This window comes from Odontesthes bonariensis, chromosome 3 (assembly GCF_027942865.1).
Source record: "Odontesthes bonariensis isolate fOdoBon6 chromosome 3, fOdoBon6.hap1, whole genome shotgun sequence".
Taxonomy (NCBI): Eukaryota; Metazoa; Chordata; class Actinopteri; order Atheriniformes; family Atherinopsidae; genus Odontesthes; species Odontesthes bonariensis.
This window is the reverse complement of record NC_134508.1, coordinates 18,005,269-18,026,906: the sequence shown is the minus strand read 5'-3', so window position 1 is coordinate 18,026,906 and position 21,638 is coordinate 18,005,269. Positions and strand designations below refer to the sequence as shown.

The following is a 21,638-nucleotide window of genomic DNA, read 5'->3' as shown; positions in this document are numbered from 1 at the left end:
TGACGAGAATCCCAGGCGCAGTAGAAGAGAATTCCTGTCGTCCAATAAGATTTCAGGTTATTCTGGTCCTGACCAATCCTGTGCTACGGTGGATGGGCCGTTGACGAGGATGCTTTTGGTGATGAGGGGGGTATGTGCAGCCAACTGGAGGGACAGCGGAGTTTCTCGCAGTGTCCCGAGTTGTGCAAATTTTCCTCATCATGATCTACCTATCTTTCATTTTGGCGCTCGGGCTTATCGTCGGGTTGTTTTCGTCCTCGCTGGGTGGGCAGCACCAGGAGCGGGACAACTTCTCCCGTGTGAGGAGGCTGCAGAGGGAGTTTGGTGGTGATGAGGAGCGAAATAGTTTGGAGAAGACGGAGCTGTCGAAGCGCAGCGCAGGACTGAATGAACAGACATGCACGCCTTTTCCCGGACTACCGTCAGCCCTGCCAAACAACACCAGCACAGTAAGCGACTTTAAACCCATATTGTTTCATATTCCCCCGAACGAGTCAAAAAAAAAAAAAAAAAGTCACTGAGTAATAAGTTGTTGGGAGTTGAGTCGTGCAAGGCGCGTCTCGAGACAGCCCACTTCTAACAAATAATTTGGTGAAAAACCTGGCCACTTCAGCACCAAAGGTTTGACAAACTTCTTGAAGCGTGGATTTTCTTTTCCAGAGATTTGAAGAATCTTGTAGTTAAACCTGCAATTGGGGGGAAAGGCCAAGGCGATCAATCTGTTCGCTGCGAAATAAGTGTTGAGAAGCCCCGCGTGAGCAAAAGCACTAGTAATGAAAAGTGAGAAACTCTCTAAGTAGAAGTTCTGCATTTAAAAAAAAAAAAAAAAAAGTATATTGAAGTGAAAGTTTTGTGATCTGCAAAGTCTACAAAAAGTGTTAAACTTGAAAGTAGATGAGATAAGTGTTAATATATCGTATTTTTTTGGGATATATTTTTACTGCGGCAGATTTGAAGTTAGGGCCGCGTTGAACTGTTTCATTATAAAGTACAACATTTGCCCGTTAGATAGTAGTTGGAGGTATGAAATGTAAGGATTGCAGGTGAAATAAAGGCAGCCCAAAATGCTTCATAATAGTACCCGATTAAATATAGTTAGTTGCACACCACATTTTCAAACTTCTCCGGTGGGAGAGCTTTCAGACGTTCGTAGTCTTTCAATCAAAATGAATTGATTTGAGTTCATTTTGCTCAAAGTTCATTGATCTGATGATAATTGTCTTGCTTTTAGTGATAAAATGTAATTGTTGAATTGGAAAAAGAAAGAAGAAAAAGTCCTAATTAACCAGGATAGTTTTAGAAACTTTTCAGAGACCGTGGTGACGCCTTGACATTTCTCTCCCTAAAAAGCTTCGGGCGGCAGGTAATGATGAATGATGAATCTGTCAGTTTCTTGCTTGATCTGTTTCTGAATTGTAATCTATTCTTTTATCTGAACAGGAACTCAAAGGTAGCACATTCTCCTGTTGGATTTAATAATCAGTGCTTTGGGTGATTGTTGCAGCTTTCATTCTGTGTGAGACAGATTATACATTTAATAAACAAACAAAACACATGTGGGTGGTAGAACTGGACCAGAAAGAATAGTGTTATTGTATTATCAAGGCTCAAAACTCAGATTGATGCATTTTCTGACAGGCGGCGTCGGAAAACGCATCCGTCACAGTGTTTGTTTAAATGATCTGGATAAGTGAAGGTCACGGGTCCAGGTCACATCCATTATCCTTGCTGACCCTGGGTTGTCATGCTCTGAAGGACTAATGATGCGGAGGGAATTGAGAACGTAGCCACAGCCATTCCTTGAGGTTCTTCTTGCATTTCGTACCTTGGTTCGACATGAAACAGCACAAAGGTTCCAGGCGTTTGATATTTTCTGGCCCTTTCGGGACCTCCTTTTAAAATCCAAGACTTTGTCCTTTTTAAGAGACGACAAAGTCAGCCTCCGTCGCTTACAAGAACGAGCCCGACGTCCAGTGGAATGTTCGACAGGAGCAACTCGGTCCGAAAGAGACATGAAGCTCCACAGGACAGTTTTCCTGTCGTGAGTGTGTGTGAGACGCAAGAAGCGGACGTTACATCATTCCTGTGGCTCAAACACCTGGGCTAGCTTTTGAGCATGAAAACGATTGAGCGTGCTTCCAGAGACTCCTCCCAGCTCCTCTGGGCCTTTACTAACCCTCACAAACATTCCCAACGTTCCTTTTGTTGAGCCCGATCTGACTGCGGACCAGTGTCTGAGTGGACCTTTACCAGAACTGCAGGGGCGAGACCAGACACGACAGAGCAGGAACTGGGACCTGTAGTATGTCCTCTTTGTTTTTCCAGATGACTGTGTAAATAAACAGATCAGACAGGCTCACCTCCTCCTCCTCCTGCCCGTGCCTCTTCTTGTGCACTTTTTAGCCCGGATAGACTGCACGGGCTGCATTTTGTCAGCCAGCCCGGGCCTTCCCATATTTTTTTTTCCCGTTTGGCTTGTTTATGGGAGATTAATTTTGCTCTGACAGGTTTACAAACTAGCTTGTTGTCTCTTTTTTTCTTCTTCTTCAGTCTCCATCCTGTCCTCTATCCCCTTTGGCCAAAAAGAGAGAGAGAGAGAGAGAGAGGGGGAAAAAAACAAGCTGTGTTTTCATGGTAAAGGGTAGCTGGGTCACAGCCAGCTGCTGGAGCACCGAGAAAAGCAGCAGAGGTGATGTTCCACATGCGCGTGTGTGAGAGACGGAGAGCAAGAGGGACACGGAAAGTATTGTTTTGTTGGTGCACACGGAGAAACATCCACCGAGAACGGCGAGCTAGGAGAAATAAGTTCTTGTAGGAACAGATTATTCTGTCACACAGTTCTTATGACCAGCGACATTCAAAGTGATGCTCAGTCACCCGTAGCTTTGATTTCTGTAAATAAACAAGAGCACAGGAGTGTGCGCTTGAGCCCCCGCTGCCATAACAATTATTACGTTTTCGGCTTTCGGTTTCCTTTTTCTCAACGGCCAATAATGATATCGAGATAATTTTTTAGGAACTTATCGTATTCATACAAAATGTATTCAGCCCCCTTTAAAAGCTTCCTTTACGTTTTCATCAGGCGGAACTCTTTTGGTTGTAGATTTTATTCGGAGAAAACGGGTAAAGCAAGTCGAGTAAAGCACATGCTGCTTCCCAAAGAATCGCACCTGAGTGAGCCACGTCTATTTTATTAATTTGTTTATTCAGTCAGTGCTAAGAGCTCGTCAATGTTGTTTTTTGTCATCGTGGACGATAACTAAACTCCGTGGTGTGATTATGTCACTCTCAGCTTCTGTGGACTGTTGATGGATGACTGAGCTCTTCGTTCGCAGAAGTCAAACCAAAACCACGTACAGCAACCATTGGTTTATTTGCGCCCCTTGTTGTTTGCGGTAAACTTGAAAGCGAGCGATGCCACTATGACCAATGTCGTCGTCTCCCACTGAGACCTTCAGTTGTGGTGTCCGTAGTTTGAAGTTGACATGGCAAACAAAAACAATCAAGTTCAAACACAGGAAAGGTGAACTAACATTAAAAGCGTGAGTCTTTGCCTAAAACTGTCCTCAGTCAAAGTCACCGTCCCTCTTGTCTCACTGTTGTATGTTTACCTTGAATAGCTGATGGCAGATAGTTCGAGGTTCAGGTTATCTTCTGTAATATATCTAAAAAAAAAAAAAGTAGTCAAAGTCATTGTTAATCTAATAAGCCATACAAGTGATATTAGTCGAAGCTGTAAATAAAAGGGGAAAAAAATTAGAAAAAAACTACATTGATTATTAGTACCAAAATGATCAGACATTAATGTATCCATTTGTATTAAATGTACTATACAAGACGTCTTTAAGAGCTCAGATACTGCGCTTCCTCTCCACACTTGCAGCAACTCTCCCAGCTTGGACGTCACGGCCCACGTTGGAACGAAGCTTGTCACAAACCAGTTGCAATCTGCCGCGAAAAACAACCTCTGCTCTACCCGGCAGCCCCAGCGTCTGCTCAACTGTGATGTGCTCTGTGCTGTGCTCGTTGCAGCCGATGCTGAGACCGTAGTCAACAGTGAAGGAGGCAGAACCGACTCTGCTGGGCAAATGATGCGATGCCACTTATTTCTTATATACCTCAAGTAATGTTTTACTGGAATTGTGCAGTGGGAAAGTACTTTCATATTGATGCATAGCAGACTGCATATAATGCTATATATTTGTAACGATCTGGTATGACTGGCCAACAGATCTAAGAATCCTGAATGCAGGATTTATCTGCTAAATCATGAAGGCTTTAGATAGGATTACATCAAAGTTTGCTTTGTCACTTTACAAACCAGTTGATGTATCCAATTATAATCCACACAGCTAGTTGCGGTCACCTTCTCTTTTTCTAGGTGGCTTGAATAGGAATTCAGCGGACATTAATACGAGCCAAAGCACAACTTTGCCCAGTAAGGAATGCTCGGTCAACACGGCGTCGAGTGTTTGATCAGAGCTGCGGAGCTTGACCTCTTCGTCTGAAGTTTTGTGTGTGCAAACATGGCCGAAGCAGAAAGTTAAAGCACAGAGCGGAGGGAATAAGGAGCTCATTGTGTTGGCATCTGACCTCTCTCCGAGAGAACGTCACCCACAGTGTGTGGGTGTGCTCCCAAATACGGGCCGTTTGTGAGTCTGCAGGGACATACGTGTGTGTTTGTCCATGCGAAGCTGCAAGTGTGATAATCACTGGTTCAGCATTGTCCTTCGCTTTTCAAAGTCGGAAGTGCTGGCACACCTTGACAGCCTGTATCAAACGTTTTGCTGCAGAAGGACACCGGAGAAGGCTTTTCCAGGCAGATCTGGACCCCTGAATTCAACACGTGACACAGCATGAGGTCATGTCTGGTCTGTGAGGCCGTGTCCAACTGAGTCAGGCACTTATCTCCGGATTTTGCTCACTAATACGTTACCTACCCCCTTTGTTACCCCCCCACCACATCTTTAGATTTATGTTTCCCACCTCCACGAAACAAGACTTTTCACTCAGACACGGCTGCAGTCGGCCTGTTGTGTAATCGCTGTTTGAACTATAGCAGGTCAACTGAGCGTTTGTCCAGCTGGGTTTTCATCTGATCGGAAGTGGAACAGTGGTTAATTGCACTACGGGTGTACCTGTTCACTCGCTTTCGGGTGCCTGTAGGTCCTTACACAGCCTGAAAAAACACTTTTGTGCACTTCGTGTGGTAGTATTTTTTATTTATTTTTTTATACATGGAGCTCTTTCTTTCTGCTTCTGAAATGGGTTTTCTTCATATTCATTGCACATGCTACTATGGTGTCCAGGTGTCTGAGGCAAGACTTTTATGCCTCATACTAGTCAAAGAAACGGAGTGCTTGGTTTAGTTAGGTTTCATCTTTGGGCAAAGTCAATAACTCAGACAAATGGACCCAAAATTGACTGAAAGGTGCCTCCCAGAGCATGACGAAGCCACTTTATTTCTTCACTGTTAAGGCCCAGTGTTCAGGTTATCTTATCCCGCTTGAACTGTCTTTTCTGGGTCTACTATATTCTTTTCAAAGGTTTCCTTGCATGGCTTATTCCGATTGAAAAGGCCACCGACTGCTGCTGCTGTAGAAATTAAACTGATGTGCTGCTTGAATATTGTTACTTCCTCCCTCATTTACAGTTTGGAAGTGAAAAAGTCAGTTTTTGCAGCTTTTCAAGTATCTCTCTGGCCTGACGATACGGATGATGAGGTTAGCCTCATCATCCGTATGATGAGGTTAGCCTCATCATACGGATGTCAATAACGAGCCCGGTGGAGCTTGTTATTGACTTGATTTGTTTCCAGGTACAAGTTTGAAATAATGATTAAAAAAAAATAAGAAAGCTAGCTGAGGATTACAATCCTGTCTCTTCGGACAAATTAGAGCCAGAAAAACAAAAAAACGGAAATACTGATCAACAGCTTGAACAGATGACTGCAGGGGGGAAAAAGAAAAGTTGAGACACAGTTTGATGATCGAAATAAGGAAAAAAACAGATGGACTCGGGGAAAGCGTGATGGGGTGATTAATGCAGAGGACACGGAAAGTCGTGTTCACCGAGTTGGACAGCAGGGGAGCAGGCTGGTTTCCACTGGACTTTTTACAAGGAGTTTCCAGCAGGCAGACCTCGCCATCTTCTGTTGCTTTATAGAGCTGTACACAGACTCTCCAGAGCGTCGCTCACCTTGTAAACATCTCTGCCTCGCCAGCTGAAGAGAGGAGAGGGAGAAACCTTCCTTCAGATTCCAAACAAGGTGGGATGTGGCTAAATCTGTTACCCAAAAAGACCGGAGACGTGAGCGACGCACTGCATGAATGGACAGGAATGTTGTTTTCACTCAGTCAGTCACTTCTTATGAAATCAAAGTTCAGGGTTCGAACGCTCTACACACCTCTGTTTTGTCAGACCTTTTTTTTTTGTTTGTTTTTTTAAATCCCAAATAGGCTGTAGAAATATATCAACAAGTAAGTGAAAAGTAAGAGGACATTTTAGTCCTTTATTTATTTGATGTCTGTTTTTAATAAGAATGGAATGCAGTCGGCTCTAATTTATGTTAGGTGTGTGTTCAGCAGTGGTCCTGTTGTCTGGCCTCAGCTCCGCGATTTAGACAGGAATGTAGGTCACACATGCAGAGTGCATCCAAATGGCTGCAGTTACTTTGGACTGTATAGACATTCTGTCCTCTCTGCTGGCATGTCCTGTGCGGAGGAAACGACATGAAACGCACTCAAACCCTCTTGTGTTTTTGTGTATTTCAAACCGTACTTTTCACTCAAGTGCGCGTGTGTGTGTGTTCTTAAGTTTGAAAAAGTGTCATGCAGCCAACTCTTTTAACTTTTTTCAAATCACCTTGTCAGTTTACATTTGTGGGAGGGACATTGTTAGGAAGATATTGTTTTTTTATTATCACTTACTGATTGCTTTCTGACATTTCTGAAAGCCTTCGCTTCTGATTGCTTTCTCCTCCTGTTTCAGTTCACGTTCAAAGTGCGAACGATGGGCTCGCTGTCACTGGCCTGGGTGGGAGACGGATCGGGGGTGAGTTGGTTCATGAGTGTGACAGAATAAAACTGTGTGCTTAAAAAAAAAAAAAAGAAAAGTGAAACGGGTCGTCGGGTAACTGCAAGCACCTTTTCCTCACAGGTGCTGCTGGTGCTGACGACGTTTCAGGTGCCGCTGTTCATGATGCGCTTCGGCCAGTCGAACCTCTACAGGAGGTGAGGATGCCTCCGGGGGGGGGGGGGGGGGGGATGGATCAGTTTTCACATTACAGTGTTCTGGCAGGAGGGGGGCGTCTAACTGCAAACTTCTCTGTGTGTCAGTGAAGACTATGGGAAGACGTTCAAAGACGTGACTCATCTGATCAACCACACCTTCATCCAGACGGAGTTTGGCATCGCCATCAGTCCGGACCACTCGGGGAAGGTGAGCCTCGTCTTTGCTCTGCTGGAAGTCAACGTGTCCCCAACGTGTCTATATTTTTTTATATTTTGGTCGGATTTACTGTCTCGAATCTCAAGTTTCAGCATTTATTAGTGATATAAAATGGATAAAAGCAGGGAAATTCTTTTGTTTTAACCTTTTGGTTTCAACAATGTTACCAAATTAGCGATATAAGTTTTATTTATTTATTATTAGTTTTATTATTTATTTATATATATATATATATATATATATGTGTGTGTGTATAGACTCATTATCGGACTGGTTGTATCAACTCTGCGTTGTATGTTTGTTTGAGTTCAGGTGATACTGACCGGCGACGTGTCAGAGATCGGAGGATTCAGACTGTTTCGCTCCCAGGACTTTGGCCTGACCTTTGTACCAACTGACCTGACGTTTGAGCCACTCATTCAGATGTTGTACAACCCCGGGGACAGCAACAACCTCCTGACGCTCAGTACCACGGTAGCCACGTTAGGTTTGCCAGGACTGTTGAGTTAGGATCTACCTGCCTCTCTTGAACGAATGTTGAACTACACACACACAATTCTTAGTTGGGAAGCGGTGAACTCTCCACGTTGTCTGATCAAAATTCTTTTTAACGACCAAGACTTTTTCTTTCCAGTTGGACCTCTGGCTGTCTGAGGACTTTGGCGCCACCTGGACAAAGATCCACGACAGTGTGTGTTTGGTCAGATGGTGAGAATTTCTGGTCAGATCTTTTATTGAATCGTAAACACATAGATGCTGCAAATAAAAAGGTAGATGATCGGTATCACCATGAAACTGCCACAGCTGATTAGATACATTAGGACAATATTATTTTCATATAAGAAGAAATACTTTGAAATAAACAATATAGGGAACATCTTGCTCCACGTGAAATGATTTTTCAAGCATTTGCAAACAAAAAACAACCCCTGAACCCTTTGTTGTGTTCTCTTAGCCCTTCTTAAACAGTTTGTGCCTGAGCCACTGCTGTCCTGTTGGAGGAGGCTCCTGCTGGAGGGGAGAGCTGTTGTCATGCGTGGGGGTGTAACTGGTTTGCAAAAATATTGAGGTGGGCGACGAGGGCCAATATCACATCCGTGTAAATGCAAGGACGCAGGGTTTCCCCACATCGCAACAAGCCGAGCAGAGTTGCTCCCCTAACCTGTCCGTGGTTTTAATGTTGTTGCTGGTCAACAAAAAGACATCATCATATTCGTGAATCTACTGTACAGTAGTTATTCTACGTACAGGCACTTGGTCCAGTGCTTCCAAAAGCAAGAGGAATACCTTGCGTTACTCATTGTTGTCTCAGTTTGGGTCATTGGGATCCAGTTTTTGGAGTCAGTCATTTGACACATAAATTAAAATACAGAATTCGTTAACGGAGCATGAAAAATGGGAACATAACTCGAGAAAATTTATTTCCTCACCTTTTTATGAACATTTAAAAAAACATGATATGACTCCTGTGTAAACTAAACCTAAACCCTTTAAGTAAATGATAAATACCACATGCACCCGCAGATAAAAAGGGACCCAAGTGAAGGACTTTCTCAAGTCAAACTGGGGCATCCTCATAACAAATCCATTAAAAAAATCTGCCTTATAAGCAGACTTATGATCAATTTTGGTATTAATTGCACTCAACAGGATAAAATAATGAAAATAATACTACAATAATAATAACAATACATATCACCACTATCTAGAATTGTAATTGCTTTTATTAGGATATGTAAAATTATAAAAAAAAATTAAAAAACTGCTGCTGATCAGTGATTGGTCAGATGTTGATTGTGAATCTGAGGCGGGTCGTAGATGACACACCTCAGACCTCCTTTAGCTCCTCTCAGTCTTAATCGCCTGATTTGACCTGGCGTGAGCAGGTATCGCTGTCTTTCGGTATGGGAGCCATCACCACTGCTTGCACCGGTGATACTGCGGCACCCATAATTGCCCCAAACATACACGTCCAATCATGAATTCCATACGTTACGGCGTGTGTTTTGCGTTCAGAGGGGGGGGGGGGGGCCCGAGTGCAGCTCAGTGGCAGTGTAACAGCCTGTCCGTGTTTCCATACAGTCTACACGCTCATCTTTTCTTTTGCAGAGAAAGGAATTTGTGCCTTGTTTGTACGTCGTTGTTTTTCCAGCTGTCTTTCTCACAGCACTTAAGTTCCTTCTCCTGACTCAGAGTTCACACAAGGTTGCGGTGTCAGGTTGTGGGCGCGCAGCATTGTAGATCTGCGCGACCGCCGCAGTCATTTATGCCTCAACCTAAACTGACTGCAGGGCGCGGAAGCCGAGGCTGACGTCAGAATGAATCACGATTCTCGGCAATGGCATTCTTACTCAGCCCGCAGTCCTTGAACCAGCAGAAATCGGCGTGTGCAGTGTGAAAACTGTCACCCCCTCTGGCAGCGAACAAAACCAAAGCGAGAGCTTGGAGCGGAGCCCGGGGGTTAATGTGCGCCTTGCTCACTCAGCACTTTGAAACCATAACCATAATCTGTGATTTCTACAAATTACAGTTGAACTCAGAGAACTTTCAGATGTATAAAAAAAACATGAAAAACGTGAGAAAGTTTGGATTTTTTTTCCTCCCTCCGATTCTTTTCTTCATGGATTTGTGTTCCAGGGGTCCAAAGAGCAGCATCTACTTCACAACCAACAACAATGGCTCTTGCAGTAAGTGAGGATAAATAAAATCACCCACACGTTAACATGCATTGCAAAAATCAATAATCACTACCTTTTTTTTCCCCTGTCAGATGACAAAGGAACGTTAGAATTAAGGAAGACGCTCGACTACGGCAGAAGTTTCAAGACCATTGCAAGCAGAGTGTTCTCCTTTGTAGTGGGAGGAAAATTTGTCTTTGCCTCCATCATGACGGGCACGGTATGTGTGCGTTCGCCTGCAATTTTGTCTCTGGATCTATCCAGATTTTTTTCTTTTCTTTTCTCCATTAAGGGTTTTGTGACTTCTTCCCCATGTTTATAAAATGCAACTTTGATTATTTTTTATTGTTATTTGTTGCTCATCACCTCTCTTCTGTGGGTCGCTTTCTTCCAAATCCCCCCCTCCTTTGATTTAGGCCATGCAGCCTCTTGTCAAAAAGTTTATGACCCCTGTTTACATCTGTTGTAGATGAGCAGTATGTATCTGGGTACCATGTAGCGGTAACTGGAAGCACATGTCAGGTGTTAACGCTTGCATTTCAAACTGAATGTACTTAGAATGTGGTCTGATCTTGTCCCGTTGAGGTATACAGAGCTTTGTGAAACCATCCATTCCTCTTGGCATTTTTTATCTGTTTTGTTGCCTTGCAGCTTGGAATTAAAGCGGATGTGTTTTGGGATTTCATGGACCCACACAACGTTGTCAAAATTAGCAAAAGTGAAAATTTGAAAAAATTCCGAAGTCACATGATTAGTTCAATTAAATCCAGCTGCATGAAATCAGAGTATTACGTGATTTAATCTATGGGTTCGGCAGAATAGTCTATTTTACTGAGGAACCTTCCGAAGCCCAGAAGTATGAGCAGCAGCTATGGTAAGAGCGGTTCGAAATGCTTCGAAGAGCTCTAATGCTTCCTTTAAGATATCTTTTGGCAACCAGACCAGATACATCCTTTATAAAAGAAAGGAGATGGTTCTGTCTCACAATACCTTGCAGTCGCACAGACTGCGATTCGTGTTGTCAGCTGTGAAAACAGGAGGGTGAGACTGAGCAATCTGTGACTACACTGTATTTCCCTTTTTAAAAACATGTTCTTTTTTTCTTGAATTATGAATCTTGAAAATCAAGCAATATTCTATGCTATCTCTAATATGATATCTATGATATAACCCTCATGTTTTAGCCTTAAGATAAGTGTCTGAAGCACTTAATTCCTTTTAGGAATAGGAGTTTTCTAAAAACACATCTCTCCTTAAGCCCGTGACGTTTTCAATGGAGGTCGAGGGAAAAGAGCTGAGATAAAGATGATTGGAGGAAAGAGGGATTTTATGGAAGAGTGGCCCCAAAAATGACAAAAAAAAAAAAACAAGAAACTAATTTATCTGCAAGACCTTCCAAGCATTGGAAGGAAGTCCTCTGGTCCGATAAGTTTAAGAAATTCAACTTAAGACCATCAAAGATTACACTGTGCAAACCCACCACTTGTCCTTATCCTGAGAACGTCACCCTCACAGTGAAGCATGGCGATGTAGGTTTCATGCTGTGGGGATGTTTTTTCACATAGTCACAAGTGAATGGAACTAATGGCTGGCTTTAGATTACAAGAAATCTTACAGGAGACGCATTCCGTCCACTGTAACAACAACCCTAACCATCCTGCTAAAACAACTCTTGAGTGGTTTAAAGGGGACTGATTTAAATGTTTTGGGATGGCCTGGTGAAGCCCAGACCTCAGTCTGACTGAGAATCTGTGGAATGACTTGGAAGATTCCTGCATACCAGAGGAAACCATCCAACTGAAGCAGTTGGGCATAAATCCCAGAGGCTGGATGAATCGCAGTTAAAAGCAAACCCCCCCCCAAAAAAAAACAGGGCTCCTCCGCCATCCAAAGTGGAGCGTGGCCACAAGTGATCTCTTATAAGAGTGTGCGTGATGGAATGTAAACTAAAGAAAAGAAATGAGTAAATTTTCTCTGGCATTTGAGGAAATTCGAGTAAACTCAAGTATTTGCAGATTTACAACCTGCAAAGTCTGTTGTGCATTCATGTCTGTGCCAGAGACCTCTGTTACTTTACAAAAATGTGACCGACATCGGTTTTATTTGTACATTTAATCTTGTGTATTGATTTATTCATTGAGAAAAGGAATAGCTCCTAGATTAGCTCCAGCCCACTTGGAACGTGCCTTGGATTTTTACAACATGGATAGAACTTCGCATAGAAAGTCACATTTTTATGCCTTTAGCTCAGGTTTCGGGCTGTTACCCTTTTTGGTCGTTTGAAACCAGAAGTTACAGGTAATAGAGGATCATTTGCCTGAGAATCACAAAAACTACTCCCTCCCATTGAAATAGCAGCTTGTCAATCATAATGAAGCCCCACCCTAATGCACACCGCGCTGCTATACTGTCTGTTTCGCTCTAAATAGCACAGCAAATCCCTAGATTTATATTATGCTCGGTCAGATTAAAAGATTAAGCTGTAAGCCTGTAATTGTTTATCGGCCCCACGAGTCAAGTGAGAAGTGGAGTAATTATCCCACAGATTTCTGTTCGGCACTGGCTTACCTCCACTCTCTTTTTTTTTTACAGTTATGCATACCCAAGCAACATGTTTGACACTGAAAGCTCACAGCTGGCATCCAATCAAAATCTATGTTTAATCCCTCTAAAATTTTACAGTTAAACCAATCCAATAATGGTGCGTGGGGTTAAACATTAGCCTCTGAACCCAAGCCTTTGTTTTGGCTTTGGTTAATTAAAACTACTCAATACCAACTTTGAAGTCAAAAGCCAAATAACAGATTACTTGTTTTTTTGTAAGTAGAGGTCAGACCTTTGTTTTGAAATGTTGAGGAGATGCGCATGTAAGACTTTATGAATTGTGTAAAACCTATATGAGATGGCTGACAGCAGATCTGCAATTCCTTGATATGTTATTTATTTCATGCAATAAGCTCCAACACTTGCATTTGATTTGCGTTTTAAGTCATGAAACTTTCCACGCTATGTCTCTGTCTGCTCTTACATGTTCTTGAGAAAAAAAAATGTATGCATGTAGAAAACAACATTGGAATGAATGCGTTGCGTGTTTGTGTCAGGGCACAGAGCGTATGATCCACGTCTCAGTGGACGGAGGCGAGCAGTGGAACATGGCTCAGCTTCCCACAGTCACCCAGCAGCAGTTTTACTCCATCCTCGCAGCCAATCAGGACATGATCTTCATGCATGTGGACGACCCTGGAGGTCAGCACTAGTAACCAGGCTGTTAGTAATGACTGAGGTAGAAAATAGTGATGTTGACAGTGTTGGTTATTTTCTAAGAGTGCTAATGATTGACAGCAGGGTTGATGATGCAAAAAAAAACAAAAAACAACCTCAAGCAAAAAAAAAAAAAGACCAATCAATAAAAAACAACATATGTCGGTATACAAACCTAACGTCTTTGTGTGTGTGTGTGTGTGTGTGTGTGTGTGTGTGTGTGTGTGTGTGTGGAGCAGACTCTGGTGTCGGAACCGTCTATGTGTCAGATGACAGAGGAACCGTTTTCTCCAAGTCTCTGGAGCGCCATCTCTACACAAGCACAGGAAGCGACACAGACTTCACCATCGTTGCTTCACTCAGGGGCGTCTACATGACCAGCGTGCTCACAGAAGGTGGGTTAAAACACGGTTTGATGTGCATTTTCTGTCCTTTTTCATTAGAAAACGTTGCAAATGCAGCACATGAAAGACCCGCAGGTCAGATCAGCCCAGCCCACCTTCTCTTTCCTTCCTTCCTTCTTTATGAGTATGCAAGTCACAATTCTGATATTTTTTCAGACTCTCCCTTATATGAGTGATATCTGTTCAAGTTCCAACGCAAAAGAGTGAGTCGCCTCCAAACCACGACGATGACGACTTAAATTCAACTGCAAAGTTCACATCGTTCTTTCCACGATGTACATATTTTGACTTTTGTACAAGATAGCTCGCGATATCAAAATGTGTTCTGCAGCCAGCGTTAAAATCTCAGACCGAAACACCGAATGTGCTGTGAAGAAACGGGCCTCTCTGACTCTGAAGACATAAAGCAGACCCAGTACAAACTGGGAATGATTACTCATGCCAACCATGGCTTTGTTGTTGGTGTCATCTGACGTGTACATGCAGACTTTGTGTGGAGTAGGTTTTCCAAATCTTAACTGGTGCTGCTCTGAGCCGATGCCTGGCTCGGCCAAGAAGAATGAATGTACAAATAAAAGCTGAACAAAGTCGATGCAACCATGTACACACGCAGAAAACAACTTAAATGAATAATGATTATTATATACTGTATGATATGTATGTTGACATAGAAATTCAGTGGTAGCGTCACCTCCTGAAGTCGGAAGGATTTGAGTTTGCTGGTTTTCCATTGATTGCCTGAACAGACTGAAGAATAGAACTGTGATCCATATTATCGATGATAACATACGATTGAGAAATGTCTGTTTTGAATTGGCCATTATTTTCTTAGGATCATCCAGTGACTTCTGGTGTCCTCGTAGTAATTACTGTGCATTTTCTGGATGTTCCACCCCCCCCCAGACGGAGCAGCGGAGACGGTGATCACATATGACCAAGGAGCTAATTGGCAGACGCTGCGCAGACCACAGAACAGCCAGTGTAACACTGACGCCTCTACCAACAGACCTAACAGAGTGAGAAACACTATTGCTAATACTTCTGGGACTTTTTTTTTTTTTTTTAAAGACAGGGACATGTATGATTTTTTTTGTGTGTCTGGGAGAATTCTGCCAATTTCTTGTTGATAATGCCTATGTAATGTCAAGCCTTAACACATGTCGGTACGTGCTTATGGCTGAGTGGCACCGTTATTGTTGTTACAGTGCAGACTTCACATCCACGCCTCCTACAGCACCACCATGAGGATGAACGTCCCCATGCTACCTCTCTCGCAGCCCAATGCAGTGGGCCTCATCCTGGCTCACGGTAAAACACTCAGAAACCCAAAGATCTTTCACCACAAGCATTTTGCCGGATGTTTGTTGAAGCGATTTCCCTCCCTCCCTGCAGGCAGTGTTGGAGACGCAGAATCTGCTCTCCTCCCTGACGTGTATGTGTCTGATGATGGGGGCTACTCGTGGCTGCGGGCCCTCCGGGGCCCCCATCACTATGCTATCCTGGACTCTGGAGGCCTGCTGGTTGCAGTGGAGCACACTAACTCGCCCGTCAACCAGATAAAGTGAGAACGACTGACTGTGATTGTTATAGAATGTCATTTACTTTGAGAAAGTGCCCTTTTTTTTTTCTTAAATGTCCCGTACCTTGTTCTGCGCCCCTCAGGTTCTCCACTGATGAAGGGCAATGCTGGCACGCGTTTAACTTCACCAGTGACCCGCTTCACTTCAGCGGCATGGACAGCGAGCCCGGCTCCCGCTCCATGAACGTCAGCCTGTGGGGCTACAGGAACGACTTCAGTAAATGGGTGGTGATCACCGTAGACTTCAGGAAGCTCCTCGACAGAGTCTGTAAGTATGTGTAGAAGATGGATGATGTTTTGGTTCGTTGGCTTTAGTGAAAGTGTGCTCTTACTCGGGAATGTGTGCTTGTTTAGGCGATGATGGGGACTATGTAGAGTGGCTGGCTCACTCTGCAGACCCCAGTGGATCTAGTGATGGTTGTGTGCTGGGCTATAAAGAGATCTTATTACGCCTGAGGAAAGATTCAGTCTGCTGGAACGGGAGGGACTATGCAGTCACCAAGAAGCTGGCCCCCTGCAAATGTACAGTGGCTGACTATTACTGGTATGTCCTTTATCCTTTGAACCCTTACAATGCAAGACAATTAAATCCTGTAATTGAGCTGTTTTTTTTGTTTGTTTGTTTGTTTTTCCTCAAAACTACATTTACAGAATTTTTCTGTTCATCTAAAGGATTGTTCGAATAATTTTAACGCAGTTGTATCATGTGGAGGAATTTCTCAATCCCACAAAGCAGTAAAAGTTGTTTTCCTTTTTATACAACGTTGCAGTTCCATACAGCTGACTGCGCTTTGTCTTGCAGTGACTTTGGGTATTATCGGCCAGAGAACAGCTCCGAGTGCGTGGTGCAGGAGGAGATAAAGGGCCGTGCCTTGGAGTTTTGTTTAAACGGGACCACTGAACAGCTACAAACCAGTGGGTAAGGATGTTCAGGGTTTGTACCAGTAAACTTACTAACCATGATAAATTTTAATGGCCTACTGTGACATCTAACAAAATACTTATGTGTTCTGATATGGACATACACATGTTCAAGACCAAATAAGAGGTCTTTCAGACAGTAATCTCACATCCCCGACTTACAAACTTATACAACCCCTGTCAAAACTAATGGCGTCACAAAACTTGGAGAATGTTTGTTCATTTTTTAATTTTTTTTTATTTTGTTTAAAAAAAAAAACAACAACAAAAAACGCTGATATGTCACAAAATGATTTTCTCCAACAGCTAAACATTCTGGCTTTATAAAACATACCTCAAATATGTTGATAAAATTTCAGTTTTTTGCTTTTGAATGTAGTAGAGGGAAAAAAATATATATAGATCACTTTGTACATTGCTTTTCTCAAACAAATACGTGCACAAGCCTAAAAATGCAAATGAGTCTGCAGTTGAAAGTGCTTGAAGAACTTGCACCTCGCTGACTGATAGGATACATGGCCCCAAAGAGAAGGCCATCAGTGGAAACGATTGAAAGATCTATAAGACTTCTATAATGCAACGCTTGATAAGGCAGAATGATGTTGGGTGACCCCAGTCAGCTGTGTCTAAGATTTGGAGCAAGTACAAACAAAATGGGAAGGTACTAAAAAAGGAGACATACTGGTTGAAAATGAAAGCTCCAAAGCAATATGCTTTTAGAAATAGAAAATAAACATGAAAAAGACGTAAAAGACAAATTGGCAGAAAAAGGAGATGATAGGAAAGGGGTAGAAGAACGAATGCTGGGCGCTTTGTTCGGTGAGAGTCTGATGAAACTCAAGAACTCAAGCGGTTTTGAAAGTCAGAGATGGTGCAACAAAGTGGGGTATTTCATCGGTTTATTCATGATAAAGGAATAACTCACTATTTCTCTTCAGTTTTTTAGGCCAAATTTAAATATAATTAATCCAAAATACCCATTAGAATATATGTTTTGGCCTTAGTCACCTTCCTTTTCACTAAGTGTCTTAAACCTTCCATTCATGAAGTTTTAATCTGCTCATGATCAACCTGCCCAATAATTGTGCACACCTCAGAATGAGGATGTTCGGTGCACTTTTCCCTTAATAACAGAAATAAACGCAATTTGAAAGTGTTTCAGTGCAAGAAAAGTTCAAGATTATTTGGAAAATGTGCCTTAAAATAATGAAAAATGGTCAAATACTCATTTATCCCAGTAGCAAAGCAGGGAACATTATGCTTGTTTAAACATTTGAATCAACTGCTATGCTGCAGCCTGTCGGCACACGTTTCCATGGTAATCGTTTTCCCAAAAAGGTCAGCATGTTTCCATTTCTATAGCTTTTGCCTTTTTTTTTTTTTTCTAATTACATAATTAGGTGCCTAAATCCCTTCTTTAGTCTGCCAACTGTATTTCACCTTTTCCATATTTTCTGTATTTTTTCCGTTTTTAAGTGATTTCATGTCGCCTGTGTTTTGTCTGTGCATTTCCTCACATTAAAGCTACCGGAAGATTCCAGGAAACCAGTGTGAAGGTGGTTTTCAGCCAGCCAGGAAGGAGATTGACCTGAAGAAGATGTGCACCAGCAACGCCCTTCATCCCAATTCTCTGGTCAGTTCTGCTTGTTCTTAGGTGACCAGGCTTGCTAAAAACACAGTGAAACATAATCTGATGGCAAATCAAGCGCAACTTGTAAATTACATTTTTACATGTGTTCCTGAAACACAAATATGTGCTCTTGGGTGGATGGATTGAGATAAAGAGACGGGATGAGCAGAGCTGACCAATAAGATGACATTATTAGACCTTTGTAGCAGAAAATGGCGCATCAAAATAAATGTTACCTCTCGTTTTCATCCATTCCTCTCTGTTTGTCTCTGGACACAGACTGAAAACAGTTCACCAAACACTGCTGTCATAGTGATGGTTGTCATAGCGATCCTCCTGACGAGTGCTGTGGTAGGCGTTTGGTTGGTGAAGAAATACGTCTGTGGTGGACGGTGAGTTGGACCCCCCCCCCCACACACACGCGCACACACACACATCTAAACACTGTCAACATTTCTCTTGTTCATCTTTGTTTTTTGCTAGGTTCCTCGTACACCGATACTCTGTCATGAGGGAAAATGTGGAAGCGAACAAAATAGAAGGAGTAGATGATGTTGACACCAACTACATGGAGACAGAAAAAGCACAGTTTAATGAAGATTCAGATCAGGTGTGTGATACTTTATCAGCTGCTTCATTGGAGTAGTTTCTTTTGTGAGTCTATAAACTCAACGATCTTGTCTATGTCTCCTCGTAGGACCTCTTAGAATAAGATGTCTCCCCACTCGAAGGCTTTCATGACGCCTGGGCATTCCTGTCGGTCCCACGTGCTGATTAACATCTGCTTCTCACTTCTCGGTATCCCCTGGTGGCTGGAGGACAACAGCAGGGCCACTTTTTTTTTTTTTACTTTGCCTCCTTGTACCAGTTAAGCCCCCCACAAATGCTTTGGGAGGGGAAACAAATCTGGTGTGGAGCGGGGGGGAGGGGGACCTCTGGGCTCCCTGGAGAGTGTTTTTTGTTTTTGCTTCCGTCACAGAAAGTTCTGTAAGGATGGTTGGGTGTGAATGTGTGCTCTGTTCTGGTCTCTTTGTGTCCTTTCACGCTGACCTGAGATGAGATGGCCTTGCACTGCAGAAGCACTGAAAGGAGAATATAACCTGGACACGCAGGACTATCAGAATGATTTTTGGGAGCAGCCGAGCAACATAACACAGAATAATGATGGTTTTTTTTTTTTGTTTTTTTTGCAGTTTTTCCTGCTGTCATTTAAGTACTTTTTGTACTCAAACCTTGCCCGATACAGCCCTGTTGAGCTGTTCAGATATACATTTCATCTCTTTCACCAGTCACTAAAGTTAGGCAGCAGTACATTTTTAGACTATTTACTATTCGCAAGCTCCTCTTTTAGTGACACATTTAGGTAAAATGAGTATTTTCTGTTTTAATTGAAACAACAATGAGTAGTAGGATAATCTTTTAATGTGTCTTGTCACTCTTTTCGACCAGTGACGCTTTTGTTTTAACCGTAAGTTACATATATTGTGAAAATTGACCAGAATTTTTAGTATAATCCCATTGAGGGATGCAGTTCAGATACAAACTGTTTGGTAAATAAAACTGTAACAGCTGCTTCTAGATATAAAGAAACCTAAGTGCTTTGACACCAGATATTTACATTTTTTTTTATCCATGACATGTTTGTTTTTATTCATTTGATTAACATCTAGTTCAAATTAACAATCAAGTCGAACTAAAAGCCATGACCCTAAAAATTCTAAGTAAGTAAAGAGATGGTTACAACTGCCGAGGTAGAAAAGGTACACAATGCTCATAGTCATTTTAGGGAAAACTTGTATATTTTATTACCAAACAGATGCAGAATCAAAGTCGAGTAAAGTTTATATCCTGAAGACGTGCAGACAAGTATTTGAACCAAACTGGGGCTCTCCTTCACGTAAATAAAACAAAGACGACTAATTTCAGGGGCTGTCATGATTATTTGATTACAGTTGGTTGTTAATTGTAGTTCAGATAACTGGCTGTCTTTGTCCTCTTCATTTCATGCCACTGTTATGATATCATTTTGTGATAATTGAGTAATACACTTAAACATCGGGAGTAAAAATAAAAAAAAACCAGCTAATTGGCAAATAATAGATATAAAATTGACCTCGTACGTCTGCCTTTTAGGCTTTTTTAGCTTTTTTTTTTTAGCTTTTTTAAAAATTATTATTAGTGCATGTATTTGTGGCAGATCCAGCCAATCCCTTCCTCCCAAGTTACTGGACTCTTCCTTTTTCATTAGGCTCAGCCGGAATGTGCCCACAGCACTGCTACAGTGTATGTGGAAACAGTGACAGAAGTATTAGCATTTTTCTCTTTGTGTAATCGGGTTGTTTTAAATGTATGGGATGGGTTAAAATGCAGCCCTGCACATAAATGCATGCCTTTAGACATTTTAAAATATTTAGATTGTAGAACTGCACCACTCAAGAGCAATAATGACAAGTTGCTAGCCTTGACTTTTAGTGTCTGGTGAAACTTTGAACTTAAATGTCACAAGTGCCAACATTATTGTGAGGATATGAAATGGAAGCGGCCTGTCGCAGCTCAACACAGCCGATTTCTTTGTACTCTCCTGGGTGTGTGGTAAGAATGAAAGACTTGAATTGTTGCCAAAGCACTTTTTCCGTTTTTCAGATTTTTGAGGTGAGATTGTGAAAGGGGAACCTTTATGCATTGAGTTGAGTGCAAAGTCCTTTACTTGAACTGTCTCATACTTTTGCTCAGCACGATGCACCGGTATGTTCCTCTTGTTGTGTCATTGTTGGACTGATGTGTTTCACATCAGCTGAGATGCAGATTTTCTTAATGCAGGTGCAGGCATAATCATTGAAAATTGGGTTAAAGAGCAATACAAACATTTCTATTAGCATCAACTGATGCACTGGGGCAGGACACATAATCTGGTGAGATTAATCCTATTAATCAGTCAGGTGTCGACATAAATACACATACTTTATTAAACAAACTCAGTGCCATCTCTTTCCCAGTAGACATTTCTCTAGATGAAATGTTGGCCGGCTACATTTCTAGTCTGCATTGTAAGACTTGGTGCAGTTGATACACATGCAGGGCTTATCGCTAATGCTTGCATCCTCCAGCAGAGGCAATAATATCCCAGTGAATAAGCTATTGTAATAAGCAGGCCTAATACTGAGGCTTTTTTTTTTTTCTCAAAGACTGCTCGGTAGCCTTCGTCAGATATGAAAGCAAGTTCATTTTATTGACGCTTCCTAATTTCCTCAGCTACCAGTAAGAGCAATCCCAGCTATTTACTGGATTCAGTGACTTGTTTTTGCACTGTATTTACAGATCTGTGAAAGTGTTGCATTTGTTAAACTTCTTGTACAACTGCATTTTGTAAGATATTAGGCCATGTGAGTGGTGACTTCCATTACAGCTTGTTTTCTTGACCGCGAGAGATGAGTCTCTGAATTAAACGGCTCTGTAGCACAGATGTTCTGTAACGGTGTTTGTGTTTGCTCGTGTTTTTTTTTATGTAAGAGACATTTTCTATGAAGGCAGCGATGCGTCAAAGCAAAATCCAGCCCTCTCACATATAAAAAGTAGATGTAGCCATTGTGAATAAGTGATTTTTCACATGTTATTTGAATTCTTCCCAGAGACATTCTTGGAGACCAAAGAGATGAGTCAAAACCGTGTTTTCTTCAAGAACTGCCTCGATTGCTGACAGTTTCTCTTTATGTGTT

General features: G+C 42.2%; 1 protein-coding gene across 1 annotated transcript; it reads left to right on the top strand.

The window, feature by feature from the left end:
• The first annotated feature begins 131 nt into the window (after positions 1-131).
• LOC142376933 (sortilin-like) lies at positions 132-21,400 on the top strand. Its single transcript, XM_075460643.1, has 20 exons — positions 132-449; positions 6,991-7,053; positions 7,159-7,232; positions 7,338-7,440; positions 7,762-7,923; positions 8,084-8,157; positions 10,087-10,136; positions 10,220-10,347; positions 13,229-13,373; positions 13,628-13,783; positions 14,696-14,808; positions 14,998-15,100; positions 15,185-15,353; positions 15,455-15,639; positions 15,726-15,915; positions 16,174-16,290; positions 17,817-17,925; positions 18,202-18,314; positions 18,406-18,532; positions 18,620-21,400. The coding sequence occupies exons 1-20, from the start codon at positions 201-203 to the stop codon at positions 18,632-18,634; spliced, it is 2,445 nt and encodes an 814-aa protein (XP_075316758.1). The 5' UTR covers positions 132-200; the 3' UTR covers positions 18,635-21,400.
• The last annotated feature ends 238 nt before the right edge of the window (positions 21,401-21,638 follow it).